General features: G+C 44.7%; 2 protein-coding genes across 2 annotated transcripts in view; both read left to right on the plus strand.

Annotated features, from left to right (window-relative positions):
- The window catches only part of EPC2 (enhancer of polycomb homolog 2), a 526,369-nt gene that overhangs the window by 225,088 nt on the left and 283,224 nt on the right, over positions 1–18,057 (plus strand). The gene's annotated exons all lie outside the window — the stretch shown is intronic.
- The window catches only part of KIF5C (kinesin family member 5C), a 137,393-nt gene that overhangs the window by 36,106 nt on the left and 83,230 nt on the right, over positions 1–18,057 (plus strand). Inside the window, exon 2 of the mRNA XM_054723487.1 lies at positions 17,916–18,006. Coding sequence (XP_054579462.1) covers positions 17,916–18,006 — 91 coding nt within the window. The remainder of the gene's footprint in view (positions 1–17,915; positions 18,007–18,057) is intronic.

The raw sequence follows: 18,057 nt of genomic DNA on the forward strand, positions 1-18,057 counted from the left end.
TGTTCTCCCTGTCATACCGGGTGGTGATAGCACCAAATCTGTGGGATTGTTGAGGGCATGCAAGATGTTGATACGAGGTACTTGGTATCTCGGGCTCTCTCTTTGCCTTGATTTCTGGACCATTTGATGACTCCACAGTTGGCATGCTTACACTTGGAGGTCAAAGGAGGGAAGGCAATCTCTAAAGACTGTTTTGAGAATAAGGATGAATGGACCTTTCTGGCCTGGTGAGCCTTGAGGTGGGGCTGACTTCAGTAAGTAGTATGTGGCCTGTGACTGGCATGCAGATCAGTTTATCAGACTCACGGGTATTTACAAGAGTTCATCATGTGGTTCTTTTTCTTAAAAATTACATTTATTGGGGTGACATTGGTTAATAAGATCATATAGGTTTCAGTGTACATTTCTATGATATGTGATCTGTATGTTGTATCGTGTGCCCACCACCCAAAGTTAAATCATCTTCCATCACCAAATATTTGGTCCCCTTTACTCTGCTATCCACCCACCCCCTTCCCTCTGGTAGCCACCATACTGTTGTCTGTGAGTTTCAGTTTTATGTCCTATATATGAGTGAACTCATGTGATTCTTAGCTTTTTCTGACTGACTTATTTCACTTAGCTTAATATTCTCAAGGTCCATCTATACTGTCACAAATGGCAGCATTTTATCTTATGGCTGAATAGTATATATGTGTAGTTTAGATGTACCACATCTTTATCCAGTCCTCTATCCAGGGACACTTTGGTTGTCTTCAAGTCTTGGCCACTGTGAATAATGCTGCAATGAATATAGGGGTGCATATATTTTTGCAAATAAATGTTTTTGAGTTTTTCGTGTAGATATTCAGAAGAGGGATTGTTTTGTCATATGGGGACTCTATTCTTAAATTTTGTGAGGAACTGCCATGCTGTTTTTCATAGTGGCTGTACCAGTTTATAGTCCAACCAGCAGTGAATTGCAGGTTCTTTTTCTCCACAACTTCTCCAACACTGGTTATTACCGTACTTTCCGGCGTATAAGACAACTGGGCGTATAAGATTTTCCTGGGTTAAAAAGTCGTTTTATACGCCGGGAAATATGGTATATTGGACTATATTGATGGGATTAGATATAATGGATTAGATATATTATAAGACGACTTTTTAACCCAGGAAAATCTTATACGCCCAGTCGTCTTATACGCCGGAAAATACGGTACTTGTTTTGTTGATAATAGCCATTCTAATAGGCGTGAGGTGGTATCTCATTGCGGTTTTGATTTGCATTTCCCTAATAGCTAGTGAAGTTGAGCATCTTTTCATATGTCTGTTGGCCATTTGTGTGTCTTCTTGGGTAAAGTGTCTGTTCAGGTCCTCTGCCTATTGTTTGATTGGATTGTTTTTTGGTGTTGAATTGTATGAGTTCTTTATGTTTTAGATATTACCCCTTGTCAGAGCTGTTGTTTGCAAATATCTTCTCCCATTCAGTTGGTTGCCTTTTTGTTTTGTTGTTGATTTCTTTTGCTGTGCAGAGCTTTTTAGTTCATTTATTTATTTTTGCCTTTACTTCCCTTGTCTTTGGAATCAAATTCATAAAATGTTCTCTAAGTCCAAGGTCCATAAGTTTATTAGTCTATATGTTTTGTTCTATGTAATTTATTGTTTCAGGTGTTATATTTAGGACGTTAATCCATTTTGAATTAATTTTTGTACATGGGGACAAACTGTAATCTTGTTTCATTGTTTTGCATGTGGCTTTCCAGTTTTCCCAGCACCATTTTTTGAAGAGCCTTACTTTTCTCCATTGTGTGTTTTTGTCTCCTTCATAAAGAATTATTTGCCCCATATACATGTGGTTTTATTTCTGGGCTCAATTCTGTTCCATTGGTCTGTGTGTCTGCTTTTCTGCCAATATCATCCTGTTTTGATTATCGTAGCTTTGTAATATAATTTGAAGTCTGGTAGTGTGATACCTCTGGCTTTGTTCTTTTTTCTCAGGATTGCTTTGGCTATTCGGGGTCTTTTGTGGTTCCATACAAATCTAATGATTTTTTTGTTCTATTTCTTTAAAAAATGGCATTGGGATTTTGATGAGGATTGCATTAAATCTGTAATATGGCCATTTTAACTATGTTGATTCTTCCAATCCATGAACATGGAGTATCTTTCCATTTCATTGTGTCTTTTTTCAATCTCTTTTAATAATGCTTTGTAAGTTTTCAGCATACAGGTCTTTCACATCCTTTGTGAAGTTTTCTCTTAGACATTTTACATGTGGTTCTTTTTCATTCCTGTTTGCATCATGGGCCCACCTCCCAATGTACCCCAAATCTGCCTCTTCTTTCCATCTCCATTGCCCTCTCCTCAATCCAAGCTGCCTCATATCTTTCTGGACTTTTGGATGGTCTCCTTACTGGTCTTCATGTGTGTCTTATTTCACATTCCCTCCCCAAATACCAAGTCCCCACAGAGCAGCCAGAGTACCATTTTAAAGCAGAAGCCCAATTAGGCCATTCCTTTGCTTAAAAGAACGTTACAAGGATGTCCAACAGGGCTTCCCAGCACCAGGCTTCTGCTTGGCTTTCCAGCATCATCTCTTGCCGTCCAGCTCCTTGCTCTCTCCCATTACATCTGACCACGTTCCATACCTGCGAGCTTCCTAACCGGAGGCGGCACCTTTCTGGTGACCTCTCCCTGGAGCACCCTGCCCTCACTCTTCCCATGGCTGGCAAAACTCCAAGCCTCTGCTCTGGTGTCACGTGCTCAGAGCCATCCTCCCGACCCTCTTTATTTTCATCACATCCCAACACTAGGAGAAATCAGCTTCCTTATGATTTGGGTCCTTGCTGCCTGTCTCCTCCTACTCCGTTGGAATGAAAGCTCCATAAAAACGGGATTCGTGTCTCGTCACTGCTGCATTCCCAGTGCCTGGAGCAGTGCCTGGCACGTGAAGGACTCTGTCAGTATTTGTTGAGTAAATCAGGGACAAGGGACGTTCTCAGTCTTTAAGGTTGTGTGAAATGGCCCAGCTGTGTGGAAGTGGGTTTGTGAGGATGTGGTGCTGTTGAGTGGAATCTGAGAGGGAGCGCTTAGTGCTTGTGGCTATAAGAAGGAAAATGATTCTGTGCTCTTAAGCGACAGGACTCCCCTCCAATGCAGGAACATTGTTGGATTCTGACAGCGTCTGGGCGAATTGGATCGTTGTGGTTGGAGTCTGCAGTGGTGGGAAATCGTGAACTTTGAAATTAGATCCTCCCACCCCTGCGCCTCATTAGCTGTGTGACGGTTCCTCACTGAACTCTATTTCCCACATATAACCTGAGGACGGTGAGACAAACCTCCCAGCGTTGCGGTGGAGACCAGAGATCGTCTGTGCCTGACACTTGCACCTGCAAAATAAATGGCAACTTCCATTTTGGTGTAAAAATTTTCAAAAATACTATTAATTCAGGACATGGCATCAGAAATCCAATTTAATTAAACAACGATTTAAACTTTTAATAGTTATCACAAATGCTGCAGTGAATCCAAAAATGGGTAAAATAGAAAATATGTTCTTAACTAAACATCTATAAAAGGTTAATATAAGTTATAATGATAACAAATATGTGTATAGTGCTTTGCAATTTGTAAAGTGATTTTTCTGTGCCTTTTATTCTTTGGTTCTCATTACCACCATGTTAAGCAAATATAATATGGGCCTTGTGACTCTGGACAAGTCAGGAACCTCTCTGAACTTGACCTTGTCACTTGTAAAATGCAAAGAGTGATAGTCACATCATCAGAGGGTAGTTGTGAGACATCCATGACCCAGGCACAGCGCAGGGTATGGCAGGTGAGTCGCTCAAATACGTTATCCTTCTCCCCTAGTTTCTGACCTCAGTGGTGCTTCAAATGACTAATCTGTATTATGACATAGTTTGTGATCATAGCCCTCCTGGAATTGTATCAGAGTGCCTGCGAGCTCAACGAAGGAGCAGGAAGGAGGCGGGGGGTGGGGTGGAGGGAGGAGAGAGAGAGAACGAACCTGTGACAACGGTGGGGGAGAGAGAGAGAGAGAAAAAAGAGAGAAAGAGAGAGAGAGAGAGAGAGAGAGAGAGAGAGAGAGAGAGAGAACAAACCTGTGACAGCGGGCATTTATCCAGAGAGAGAGAGAGAGAGAGAGAGAGAGAGAGAGAGAGAGAGAGAACAAACCTATGACAGCGGGCATTTATCCAGAAAAGCTTCATTGTGGAAGAGATGGCATTTGGTACGAGTGTTAAAGAACAGGTAGTGATTTGACAGATAACAAGGTAAAGGTGTCAAGGTGCCATTCCAGTTGGAGGGAACAGTTAGAGCAGTGAGGCAGCTGCCGGAAAGGTGCTGTGCCTGTGGCCCTGGAGTGTTGGGTGGGGAGGGACCCACTGTGGGGGTTGTTCTACAGGTTTTGTATTGTTGAAGGCATCTAACTAGGGGCCTATATACAGTAGAGCATCCTAGCAGGTGACAGAGCCCTCTTTTAGCAGGTGGGCCAAAGGAAGATGGATTTGGGAAAGGATGTAGAATGCACTGGAGGGAGGAGAGACAAGCAGATTACTTGCACAAAAAGTAATGAGGATAATTGAGGTGCAAAGCAAGAGATAGACCAGAGACCTGAACCACCACTCGGAGGCAACTGACTCAGACTCCGGTGAGGGACTATGGGCAAGGTGGCTCTGACCTTAGATGCCTGGGGACAGTGGTAGAAAGGTGGAGGGGGAGGAGGAGAAAGGCTCCCTCTTCAACATACATTGTTTAGGGTTTCGGGGACATCCAGTTAGAGACTTTAATCAGACAGTTGGTACCAGGGTTTGGGGCTCAGGGTTAGTGGTAGACTTGTGTGTGTCTTCGGCACACAGCTGTGGCTGAAACCAAAGGAGTGTGTGAGCCGTACTGAAGAGGAAGGTGCGAAGAGAAGAGGTGTGGTGAGAGAGCTGGGGGTGTTCTGTGTTAGGAGTTGGCTGTAATAACCAGTGACAGGAAGGGAAGGAGGAGTCAAAAGAGGAAAAGTCCTGAGCAGGGATTGCAGCGCCCAGGGAGACAGCAGGTTGCTGGTGCACAGTTCTAAATGGTTTGTAAGTTTTGAGGACATTGAAGCCAGTCACCGGTCCAAGATTTGAGGACCAGGAGGCTCTGGAGCTCTTTAAGAAAGCAGCTGAATGAAGGCAAAAATTAAGTGGTGGGATATACGGTGGAGGGGTGAGGAAGTAGAGGCAAGAGAAGACCAGACTTCCAAGTGGTTTGACCGAGGGCCAAGATGGGGCAGTAGTTTGAGGGAGGACAAAGAAAAAAAAATAGAAGAAGATAACACAGGCTTCTTCCTCCTCTTAAACCATGCTGGGAAAGGGAGATGCTGGAAGGAAACACGGGACAGAACTGAAGAACACACGGCTCCCTTCTCAGGGAGAAGGTACCAGCAAGCGGTCCTCGGGTATCTGAGCGTGGGCGTCTATTAAACACTTACTGCCCTCCATCCTTGGGCCAAAAGCGCCGGAATAATAGGTTGAAACGATTGCCTCCTGGCCCATCCTAGACTGGTTGTGAAGGAGATGGCATTTGCCTTTGGTGCTCCCCGCCCCCCATTCCTGATGTTCTCTCTTGGCCTGGGGGGAACACCCCCTCCCCCCACTGTCTACTCAGAAATGAACAATTGTTTTAAATCTCTGTTCTATTAACTAATGAATCTGATAAGCTAATTGCTGTTCCTGGCAAAAGACTAGAGAACTATTTCTGATCATAGCCTTCTGCAACGTTGGTCTCTCTTACTGTCTATTGCATTTGTGGTTCACTTGTCCGAACTTCAGGTCAGGAGAGAGGGCAGAAGAAGTATTGGGAGATTTTTGCTTTTTAAATTCCACCTATTTGTGGCCACCCAGCTCTTCCAGTATCTTAAGCACTAAACAATAGGATGCCATATCCTCCAAATAAAATTAAAAGTCTTTTTTCTGATTACAAAATTGCGGCTGAATTTAGTAATACCAAATCTTTAAAGAATTTTTTTTTGGTGGGCCCATGTACTTCATCTGCCAGTGGGAAAGCCTCTATGGGTCAAACTTCTCTTCTCGTGGACGAGGGCAGAGTTTCCTGGGACTGGGATGTATGAAGCGCGCGTAACCCAGTTCCAGCCCATCCATCCTAGACTTAGTGGCTGCGGAAGAGCTGTTTAGATTTGCATCAAGCAGCTCCCGTTTTATAGCGCTAATGCACTCTAATCGGATGGGGGAGCCACCTTTGACACTAATCATGACATAGCTACCCCAGACTTAATGACCCTTGCTGGTTTTGGTTAATGTAATTACTCTATCTTGTGGGCCATCTTTTTCTGTAATTTATGGGAGCCATTTTATCAGTAATATGTAAAAGCAAGTCATTGCGCTCTGGGTTATACTGTGTCATGTTCTAAACCCAAATGCGTGGCATTCTTATACAACCTATAGTTGGGGGTTAAAAATGTTCTTGGAGGGTCAGTGATAAGATGCAATATGGTGTCAAGGGTTCAAGGCTCAGCTGGGAACCAGAAATTCTGGATCTTCTCGTTGCCTTTCGGCTCAAATCGTTGCCTTTCACATGGCCATGAAGTTATTCTTCATTCCCAGGAAGGGAAGCTAATATTCCAGCCCAGCCTCTCCAGTCCTGAGAAACAAATGGAGACAAGGGGCCTGAACTTACCATCAAAGCAAAATTGCTATTCAATATATGGGAAAATTATAATTTAAAAAGATATTTCTGCAGAGTGAAAAAAAACACCCCAGTATTTTTTCATTCTGTTTGTAGTAAATATTTGCAGTTTATCAGAAGCCTCTGTAGGCACCATACCTAGCCAAGTGAAGTTCTGGGCAAAAGTTTTTCTATTTCATTTTTTAACTAAAGAGAGGAGAACTTCCATATGTGTGATCATGTGGCTTCTGTGTTGGAGGTGCCACCTGAGTCTCCGTGTGACAGAGAGGTTTGCAGAGTGACAGGTGGCCTGGAGGGCGCAGAGCTGAGCCAGGACGCTGCCACTGGGCGACATGCCCTAAGGAACGGCTCCGCGTTGTCTGTGCGGAATCAGTCCTACCTTCTCCCTTCAGTGAAACAGCTTTTCAGCCTCCTCCCCATGAGGAAGGTTTGACTTTTTTTTTCTTCCTTTTCAGCCTTGACTTGGCAGGAAACCAGATCTGCTGAAATCACATAGCAGCAATTTTCATTCATTTCTCTAAATATGTAGCACCCTGGGCTCAGTCCAGTTTACAGTTTACCTTCTCTTGTGCTGTGTGTGGTCAAGATAGAAGCCACGCTTACGGGGAACAGCCAGAACGCGTGTGCTGCACATTATTGCGGCATAGAAAGAGCCAATCCTTCACTTACAGAGAGGGGTAGGCCCAGAAAATATAGGTCAATAGGCATGTGAGGGGCGAGGTTCTGGATTCGAACCAGTTCCCCTGACTGTATGCATCCCTGTAGGGCAAAGATGTGGGGGAGGAAGGTTCATTGTATTTTGATATGAGATGAAAATCGTATACAAATAAGAATCCTATTTTTGAAACACAGATTCCATTAATTTCTTTAACACGTCGGTCCTCATGTTGCCCATTAGCCAGGCAGTAATTCTGAGTTTCTTCATTGTCACTTGGGCGGGTTGCCTTTCCAGGGTGGTTTTTCACAGCTGTCTGCCGTCTTGACAGTGCTTGTGTGTCCCCACAGCAAGACTCTTGGCAGGAGGGAGAGAATTCTAGCCTGGTTTCCTCCTGTAAGTTTCATTCCTCGGTGCTGCTTTTGTCCATTCTTGACTGCAGAGGTTGGCATTGCCGTGGCAACACCGCAGGAGCCAATTGCTGCTTTATGGACGTCCGTGTCTCTCCTGGGAGCAGCCTTGGCTTTGGCCAGAACTGGCACCAGGGCCTTCCCTGGGGCACAGAGCCAGTGTGGGCAATGGGATGGGAATGTCTGGGTCCAGCTCTGGCTTAGCAGTTAGAGACCCAGTCGCAGAGTCATCCCAGCGCAGTGGGGGGCAGGCAGTGGAGGGCGAGAAGATGGAGCTGGAGTGGAGGGTTCAGCTGATGGGAGAAAGCAGGCTGCTTGGCCATAGGGTTTCCTTGTGCAGCTCCGATTACAGATTGATGAACCTGGGAGAGGATGTCACAGTGACAGGAAAGAGCTGCTGGTCACTGTCAGGTCTGGAGTGCTTCCGCACGGCGGGCTCTGGGGGTTTGCAGGCCAGCTCCAGAGAAGTGGGAAGGTGGGGGTGGGGTAAATAGTTGCGAAAGGATAAGAAGAGAGGGCAGCTCTGTGACCGCTAAAATCTTGGGTGTGGGGAACGAGAACGGTCAGCTGTTAAAGTTTCTGACACACTAGAGAGATACTGTGCGTATGGATTCTCTCCCTCCAACCCACACCCAGCACCCGTTCATGCTGTCCTGCGTCTGATCTCCCAGGTGCCCCTCTGGCAGGTGTGAGTCCTCATCACCGTCCGCAGACTGTTACCGAGCACCTACCCCACCTGTACGCTGTGCACAGGCACTCTGCGAGGCCAGGGCCTTCAGCAGCCGGTAGCAATCCTATGTGATCTGGGCAGACGGGGCCCCCTGCGCCCAAGGGTTGGCAAGTGACCAGCACCTTTTATGTAGAAAAAGGTACCCTTTTTTTCTAGGCCAGTGTCCCAAGCTCACAGCTTGTTAAATTTTAACAAGGATTTCCATTTTCACTCACCCCCTTCTCTGGACATCAGCCAAATGTGATGGCTCCGTAAGTGATTCAACAATCTGGAATCTCTTAGGACCTACTGAATGAAAGACTGAAAAACATGTCTAGGGTTTTGCCTGACTCTGGGCTTCCCAGAAGCAGATACTGAGACAGGGATTCGAGTGCAAGCTTCCTTGGGAGGTGGATCCAGGAAACACTGATGAAGGGTGAAGTGAGGCAGGAAAGTGAAGGAACCAAGGTGGGCCGGGGCATCACAAAGCTTCCCACCCCGAGCAATGGGAGTTTTTCCCGGTGGGGAACTCTGGGAGCCAGAGTCACCCCCTCCACTTCCACTCCTGGGTGAGGGAGCTAAAGTATTTACCCCAACTCCTATCAGTCATTGGCGGAGGACTGCTGGGTCGGTGCTGGGAGGTCCTGGCCACCTGCAGGCCATAGACTGGGCTCCAGCAGCCAGGCAAAGAGATGTAGGTGTTGGAGGTGGGGCCGGCCTGCGAAGAAATGGTGATGATTGAAAGGGTGTTATGGTCAGGACCCGGGAAGCATCTATTTCAGGTTTGTAGTTGGTATTCACACAGAAGTTTCCAGGAAGCTCTAAAGCTGTACTAGCAAAGCGGGTGAGTCTCTGTGGCCTATATGGACTTGGCTCCTTGTATTTCTTGAACAAGCTTTATGGCTGGATATAGATATTTTGTTTTTAAAGCATGTATAGGATGGCCTTGGATCCGACTAAGTTTTGCTTGGACCCTCAGAAATTAAATGGCTCCGTGCTCAGTGGAGCCAAGCTCATGAGTCGCAGACCTGTGGGCCAGAAGATGCCTGAGGTGTGCTTTCGTACTTGGATGTTGTAAGGGCACCAGCATGCCAACCCTCTGAGTCGGTACATTATAATACAAGTGCCTGGTTATAAATTGGTCCAAATTTCTTATTGCAAAACAGTGCTGACCACATCTTGAGCATCTTCTGGAACACCACGCACTGCCCTAGGTTCTTCATTTGCATGAGCATATTTAATCCTCACAGGAGGCCTGCATCGTGGATATTATTGGCTCAGTTTTACAGATGGGGAAGCAGCCTCCAAGAGATGGGAATGATACCCAAGTGCCTTTGAATTCATTTCTGCTTTCCTTGGGCAACACTCAGTATTGGTTACTGCAGTGAGGGGCACAGAAACCCTATTAGAAATCCCTTTTAAGTCCCCTCCTCCTGGTCCACTGTTCTCTTTCATAAAGCACATGAATGTGTATAACTTCTACTTTCCATAAGATGGTTCTCTCATGTTGGGCCATTTTATAAATGTTGAGATAACAGCACAACAGTGTGTTAAAATGGTTGGAGACATCTCTGTATCCATAATGTGTATGTAAAAATACATTTTATGGTATATTAAATGTCAATGTAAAAAAGCTCTTCTAAGATGTAAGTCAGCATCACAAAGAAATACCACTGCATACCCCAATAGGATGGTTATAATAAAGAAGACAGACAGTAACAAGTGTTGTCAAGGATGTGGAGAAATTGGAACCCTCATATACTGCTGGTGGCAACCTAAAATGGTACAGCCACTTTGGAAAACAATTTGTCAGTTCCTCAAAAAGTTAAACATAGAATTACCTTATGACCCCCCAAATTCCAGTTCTAGATATAGACCCAGGAGAAATGAAAACATGCATCCACATAAAAAACTTTTATATGACTGCAGCATTCATATAGCCCCAAAGTAGAAATAACCCTAATGTCCATCAGTTGATGAATGGATACATAATATGTGGTAAATGCATACAATGGAATATTATTCAGTCATAAAAGGGAATGAAGTATCGATTCCTGATACAATATGGATGAACGTTGAAAACTTTATGCTAAGTGAAAGAAACCATTCACCAAAAGCTATATATTATTTAATTCAATTTATATGAAATGTCCAGAATAGGCAAATCTATAAAGGCAAAAAGTAGATTAGTGGTTGCCCAGGGCCTGGAGAATTGGAGGTTGGAGAGTCACTGTTTGTGGGTATAGAGTTTCTGTTTGGGGTGATGAAAATGCTCTGGAATTGGTGGTGACATTTGCATAACCTTGTGAATATTCTGACAAGCACTGAATTGAACACTGTTATTAAAGGGGTGAAATTTCAATAAACAAAACAAAACTTCTGGCAGGATATTTGTGTTGATAAAAAATGAGTATCAGCCGAAACCGGTTTGGCTCAGTGGATAGAGCGTCGGCCTGCGGACTGAAAGGTCCCAGGTTCGATTCCGGTCAAGGGCATGTACCTTGGTTTCGGGCACATCCCCAGTAGGGGTTGTGCAGGAGGCAGCTGATTGATGTTTCTCTATCATCGATGTTTCTAACTCTCTATCCCTCTCTCTTCCTCTCTGTAAAAAATCAATAAAATATATTTAAAAAAATGAGTATCAACATTAACTGAAGGACTTCTGCTTTTCAGTTAATGTTTTGGAAACTTTCTGTCAGCTTGTTACCAAAAAGCCCTTCATGGTCTCTAGTTTATCTTATTTAATTTCTTCTTGTGCAAATAAACATAATGCTTTAGTGATGGCTTAACCTTGGACATCCTTGGAGTTCTTCAAGTCAAGACCAATCCATACAACTTTTAGGAAGGAAATGCATTTGTCTTTCTCTTTCTCTTTTAGATAAAATAAATTTGGAGGTTGAATACTTAGTTCCCCAAGTAAGACAAAGTTGCTATGTGGATGTAGGTAGGTCTTTGGCCCTGGGGTGTTTTGTTTTGGAGGACAGTTCTAGGTCTAATGCTTCAGGGAGGCAGATTTAGAAGCAACACAAGGACACAGCTCTCTGATAATTAGAGCTTGTTGAGTTTTGAGCACATTCACCATCACCTATCAGGCCATGGAGCTAGGCATGCATTGAGAGGAGGTTGGATGGGCTGATTCTAAACTTCCTATTAACTCTAGAAGCTGGGGTTCTAATTCTTCAGCTGTACTACTCCAGTTCTCATAGCAATGACTTCATTCATGGAATGAATCAGTTATATATTTGGAAATAATTTAGAATTGATTGGAAGGAAAGAAGAAAAAAAGGACCAGAGAATTATGCTTGTTGTTTCCTTGATGTCTGGGGAGATTGCAATTGATTCTAAAGCCAGAACTTCTGGAACTCCAGATAGGGAGCCAGGAGGTCGGGATTCTAGGCACAAATTTGGTAACTACCTAATTGGCTGGGTGACTTTTTGCAAACCATCTACCCTCTCCAGATTTCATTTGTTTATTTGTAAAACATAATGTTGGTTTGGGATGGCCTTGAAGGACCTTTTGGCTCTGAGAAATTCTAGAATTTTTCTTAATAATTTCAACTTTTAATAGCAAGTCTTTCATCTGTTGCCAGGAAGGCTTGCCATGTGCATAGCCACCCTTTTTCTTGCCATCCTGGTCCTTCTTCCCTGATCTTAGATTAAGCCCTTCTTTTCTCACTGGTTTCATGTCAGCGCCACCTTCATCATGGTTAACACTTGCTTGATTGCTATAGAGGCTACTAGGGTGTCTGTCTTTTGTTACCTCGTGAATCACTTGCTTTAATCTTTCATATTAGTCTTAGCATCTGCTGTTCTGTATGCCTCTTACTTTTACAATAACTCATAAGCTACTTAGGAAAACAGCAGAGTTTAAAGAAAAAACACTTAAAACCAGAGCCTTAAAGTTATTTCCCAAAAGTAATAGGACTGATCATGTGACTGGGCCTTAGTTTTCCAGTTTGTGAAATGGGGATAATAATAGTTACCTCACAGAGTTACTGTGAAAATTAATTTAAATTAAAACATAAAAGAGTTTGGACCCACAGTGGTTGGTGATGGTGTGGGTGGACAGTTGGTGGTTAGAATAGGCTGAAAGGAGCTTTTCTCCTGTACTCTCAGATGAAGACACAGTAACACCTGGGCAGAGAGTTAACGATTGTTCTCAGTAGTCAGTTCCTCTTCCGAATTCTCCACAGTGTCTAAAGATAATTCCACAGAATGAGTTTAAATCTTGCTGTGGAAATTTAAGGCTCTTTTTTTTTCTTCCTGTTTCTTTCTTAATAAGGATAGAAGTAAAGCCCTAACCGGTTTGGCTCGGTGGATAGAGCGTCAGCATGGGGAATGAAGGGTCCCAGGTTTGATTCCGGTCAAGGGCATGTACCTTGGTTGCAGGCACATCCCCAATAGGGAGTGTGCAGGAGGCAGGTGATCGATGTTTCTCTCTCATCGATGTTTCTAACTCTATCCATCTCCCTTCCTCTGTGTAAAAAATCAATAAAATATATATTTTTAAAAAGATAGAAGTAAAGTGATTTAAATCATTGGCCACCTTTGGCCACAACCCTTGGTTGGTCTTAGAGATTGTTATTAGATTGCGTCTTGATGATCTCTTCCTGCTGATAACTACTTTCCGCTTCCTCAACACCCGCCTGGTGCCCGTCTCCTGAACCTTTAAGTGGGTCTTCTGCTTTCCTCCATCTCCCAGAGTAACCTTCCGTCCTGGCGGGGGAACAGTTGTTGGCTAACAGGTCAAATGTATTAATAGACAGGCCATATGGTTCACAGACAGTTTGCTCTCAACAGCCCTGATAGGAATTCTGGTGGTTTGATTTAAAAAAAAAATTTTTTTTTTAACTATAAAAATGTGAGAACCATCTGCTGTTAGTTTTTCTATGCGGTAAGTTCTTAGTTGCTCTGCTCCTAGCAGTTCGCACTGCTCCATGTGGAGGCCTCCATGGCAAAGCTGGCTTACTGTGGTTTCCGTTGGGAAGTGTGTGTCCTATCCAGGTACCCTTCATAAACTGCAGCAGGTTTGCCTACATGTAATTAGGTCTTGGGAGTTATGTAGCTTGTCTTAGCTGGTTAAATGCTTTAATTGTAGCAGTTCATTTGATTGGTTGGGAGTAGGTCACATACTAGTTGGAGCAAACCAAATAGGGAAATGCGATAGAGAGTGATGCCAGGGTGGGGTGGGCTGCTTTAGTTAGGATCATGGAAGCCGAAAAGGAAGAGAAACTGGAGTTGAGATCTGAAGGGTGATAGAGAGCAGACAAGTGAAGATCTGCAGTGCGAGAGTGCTACGGGGAAGGAAGAGTTAAGAGCAAGGTTTCTGAACCCAGGACTACACAAGGTACAGGAGGAAGTTCCGTGAGATGGAGGAGCATGCAGGAGCTGAGGGTGAAGAGGGTCTAGTTAGTGTAGCAGGAGCCGCCTGAGATTTTTAAGGGAGGGGATACTGTCATCTGACTTACAGGTTTAGCGAGGTCATTCTGACAACTCAGTGGAAATTGGATCGACAGGAGCAAGGGTGGAGGCAGGAAGACCAGTGAGGAGGCTGTAGCTGTTGTCCAGAGGAGAAACAATGGTGGCTTGGACTAAGGGTGTGTGGTATAGATGGTGCGATGTGATAGAGTTTGGGATGTATTGTAGATGTGGGACCTGTGGAACATACTGAATGATTTTAGTCTGAGTAACCGGGTGGTTGGTGGTGCAGTTCTTACTCGGATGTGGAGGCTTGCTGGTTCGTTTTTAAGTTTGATATGGCTAATGGGCATCCGAGTGAAATATGTCCAGCAGGCGATTGGGTGCCCGAATCTGGAGCTTAGATGGATATGAAGGCTGAAATGTTCATGTAAGTTACGTGAAGGTCAACACTGTAGACAGGAGGCTGCGTGTAGGACACGCCATTAGCTAGAAGTTGGAAGGAGATACCAGCAAAGGACTCCGAGAGAGAGAGAGAGTAGCCAGAGAGGTCGGAGAGAGCCCGTGCTGAATAGGCGGCTGGAATGGAGTGTTTCCTCCTCATCAGCGTCGAGTGTTAGCACCCAGCATTTGTGTGCAGATGTCATTCCAAAGATTATCTCGTAGCTATAAACTTAGTGACACCCAGAGCTAGCGAGCTCAACGCCTGCCCACAGAAACCCTCAGCCACAGTGGAGTCAGATATGAGTCTTGTGTCAGGATCTGTGAGACTTTCAGACCATTACCAAAGAGTGATCACATTTTGGCTGTTGTTTAATGCAGTTTGCTATACAGCTGGCATGGCTATACCACAAATCAGTTCTTTGAAAATAATCATTCACTAAATTCTAATCCCAAGACTTTAAGACTCATCTAAAATAAAAGCATGTAACTAACTTAGTGCACACATGGAAGGACACATAAAAATTCTTACATTTTTTGCCAAAACCGGTTTGGCTCAGTGGATAGAGCGTCGGCCTGCGGACTGAAAGGTCCCAGGTTCGATTCCGGTCAAGGGCATGTACCTTGGTTGCGGGCACATCCCCAGTAGGGGTTATGCAAGAGGCAGCTGATCGATGTTTCTCTATCATCGATGTTTCTAACTCTCTATCCCTCTCTCTTCCTCTCTGTAAAAAATCAATAAAAAAAAATTCTTACATTTTTAACTACTTCATGTGCTAATCCCGGCAAGATAAGTCTCATAATAAACTATTTTTCTAAATTTTATCTTTTCTTGACGGCAGCTTCTGTTGGGAGTTAATTTCAGTTCATGGGAAATTGTCATACTATCTATTTTTCACTTGGTAAATGATATTTAAGTGAGTAGAGATTTCTTGCCTTCTACCTCTATTATAGTGAAACTATAATACACAATAATACACTTTTTAAGTTGAAGGACAATATTGGGGAGTCCTATCTTTTTGTACCATATAGTGTAATGTATAGGTCATTTTTTTCCTGCTGTATTCTCTGTGTTTTCTCTAAAACCCAAAGCAGAGTCATGCTGTAAAAACAAGATGGTTTATTTGCTGATGCTAATCAGGTTTGGAGAAATAGTGGATTTGTTTTAAACTAAGCAAAGCCGCATTTCCTTTCCAGAAGGTTCCATGGATGACAAATTCTTAGGCAAACTCTGAGTGTTTTATTCTCACCTTCTACCCCACTGACATTTAGTTAAATGTTACAAATAGATAAAGCTAATAAGAATGTAGTGGGTAGATAGTTGGCAATAGATTGTGGTGAGGAATAGTCTCTTGCTTATTCAACCAAGTACTAATGAATGCAACCTGCTGGGAACAAAATATCAGAAAATGATCCCTTTTCATAATCTATATATATAAAAGCCTAAGCAACCGTTTGACCAGTAGCTATGACACGCACTGACCACCAGGGGGCAGACGCTTAATGCACAGACATGGAAACATGGAACAGACTGATGAATCCCAGAGGGAAGCGGGGAGGAGGAATGGTGGGAAGAGATTAATCAAAGTTTTATATGAATACTAGAGGCCTGGTGCTGGAATTCGTGCATGGGGGTGGGTGGGCGGGAGGTTGGCTGGTGGCGGGGGGGGGGGGACCACGGGAGGTTGGCCACTGGCCCCCAAGGAGGGAGCTGGCCCTCAGCCCCCTGGGAAAGGGGCCACGTCCACTGCCACCCACCCCTGGTTTCCTGTCCCAGCCTGGGCCCGAAGGCCCCAGTGGGGTCGAGAGAGGAGGCGATAGTTACCGGGCCGGATACGGAAGGAATGGATGCTGGATATGCTGGATGCCGCTGTTGGTGCCCTGCCACGACATGGTTCCCCGCCTCCCCCTGCCCCCTTCCCTTGCCGCTGCCACCATCTTGGTGGGAGGCTAGCCTCAGGGAAGGGAGAAGATGGGAATGAGACAAATCCTTGTGTCAAGGGCTGACTTTCAATAGTTCGCAGCGAGGGAGCTGCTCTGCTACATACGAAACCCCAACCTAGAAGCAGGTCTCTATGAATGGTTTAGCAGCAGTGGCTGATGGGGGCCGGCCGGCCAGGGTGAGGAGCCGTGGGAGGTTGGCTGTGGCAGTGCACTGACCACCAGGGGGCCGCTCCTGCGTTGACCATCAGCCCCCTGGTGTCAGTGCGCATCATAGTGACTGGTCGACTGGTCATTTGGTTGTAATGGTCACGTAAGCTTTTATACATATAGACTGGAGGCCTGGTGTATGGATGCGTGCACTGGTGGGGTCCCTCGCCCTGGCCTGCAGGGATTGGGCTGAAACTGGCAGTCCGGCATCCCCCAAGGGGTCCCAGATTGCAAGAGGGTTTCACATAATAACTCCTACTGCTTTGTATAAAAACAGCAGGAGTTATTTGATGGCACCTTGAAATTCTTCATTTTAAAATATATATATATATCTTTATTGATTTCAGAGAGGAAGGTAGAGGGAAAGAGAGATAGAAACATCAATGATGAGAGAAAACCATTGATTGGCTGCCCACAACCCAGGCATGTGCCGTTGACTGGAATCGAACCTGGGACCCTTCAGTCTGCAGGCTGACGCTCTATCCACTGAGCCTAACCAGCTAGGGCAAAATTCTTCATTTTTTTCTCTAATTTGAAATAAGTTACTTTGAACTGGAAGTAGCTTACTTACCTGGTTGGCTCAATCCTATTTCCTAAGACTATAGCTAAAGCATAACGCCTAAAGCCTAGGACCTTACCTGCCCTTGTCATAAGTAAGTAAAATGCTAAGCCAGTCTGACAGCTGTGTGCTTAGTTTTGCATGAAGGTTATAGGATGTAACAAGCCTTGTCCCTGGGTCCCTCAGGAGTAGTTATCTTTTTGAGGTGTCAGACTTGTCCTTGGGTGGTTCCTAGTGTCCAGAGCCATGTGTAGGAGGCACGGGGGAGGGGAGGGGTGGGAGAAAGGGTGGCTCTGGGTGCTCATCTTACCTCCTTTTCTGCCCTTCCCTCTGCCACCTGGGGAAAGTGAAGTTGAAGGGCCACCTGGTGGATCGGCTGTGGGCAGCATTGGCGCAGAAAAGGAAGAGGCTGTGTCTGTCTTACCCACCTCCTGCCCTAGTGCCCAGCTAGCAGGGTTGCCTAAGACCATCGGGAAAACACAGATATTTACATTATGATTCATAACAGTAGCAAAATTACAGTTATGAAGTAGCAACGAAAATAATTTTATGGTTGGGGGTCACCACAACATGAGGAACTGTACTAAAGGGTCGCGGCATTAGAAAGGTTGAGAGCCACTGGTGTAAGGTCTCAATAAACCAGTATTAGTTCAAACGAGTGAATGACGCGTCAACCTCCTTTTCGTCAGAAAAAGTGTTTCAAGTAAAAAACAAAACACCTTTTCTTCTCTCAGATTCTCAACACTGAACACATATTCCCTAGTCTTGGGAAAGAACTGCCTTAAAGATTAGGGCCAGTGACTTAGTATCTGTGGTCTATACTAATATTAGTGCTTTTATTCCTAAACCTCTAATGTGTTTCCCCCGCTTTTTCCTTTTGTCTGTCCTTTTTAGCAAGGGAAGCCATATGTCTTCGACAGAGTGCTGCCTCCCAGCACGACCCAAGAGCAGGTTTACAGTGCGTGTGCAAAGCAGATTGTCAAAGGTAAGCACCATTCCTTTATTTCCTCCTGAGCCTTTCAGTGATTGAAAACAT

Source organism: Eptesicus fuscus, chromosome 11 (genome assembly GCF_027574615.1).
Source record: "Eptesicus fuscus isolate TK198812 chromosome 11, DD_ASM_mEF_20220401, whole genome shotgun sequence".
In the NCBI taxonomy this organism is placed as follows: Eukaryota; Metazoa; Chordata; class Mammalia; order Chiroptera; family Vespertilionidae; genus Eptesicus; species Eptesicus fuscus.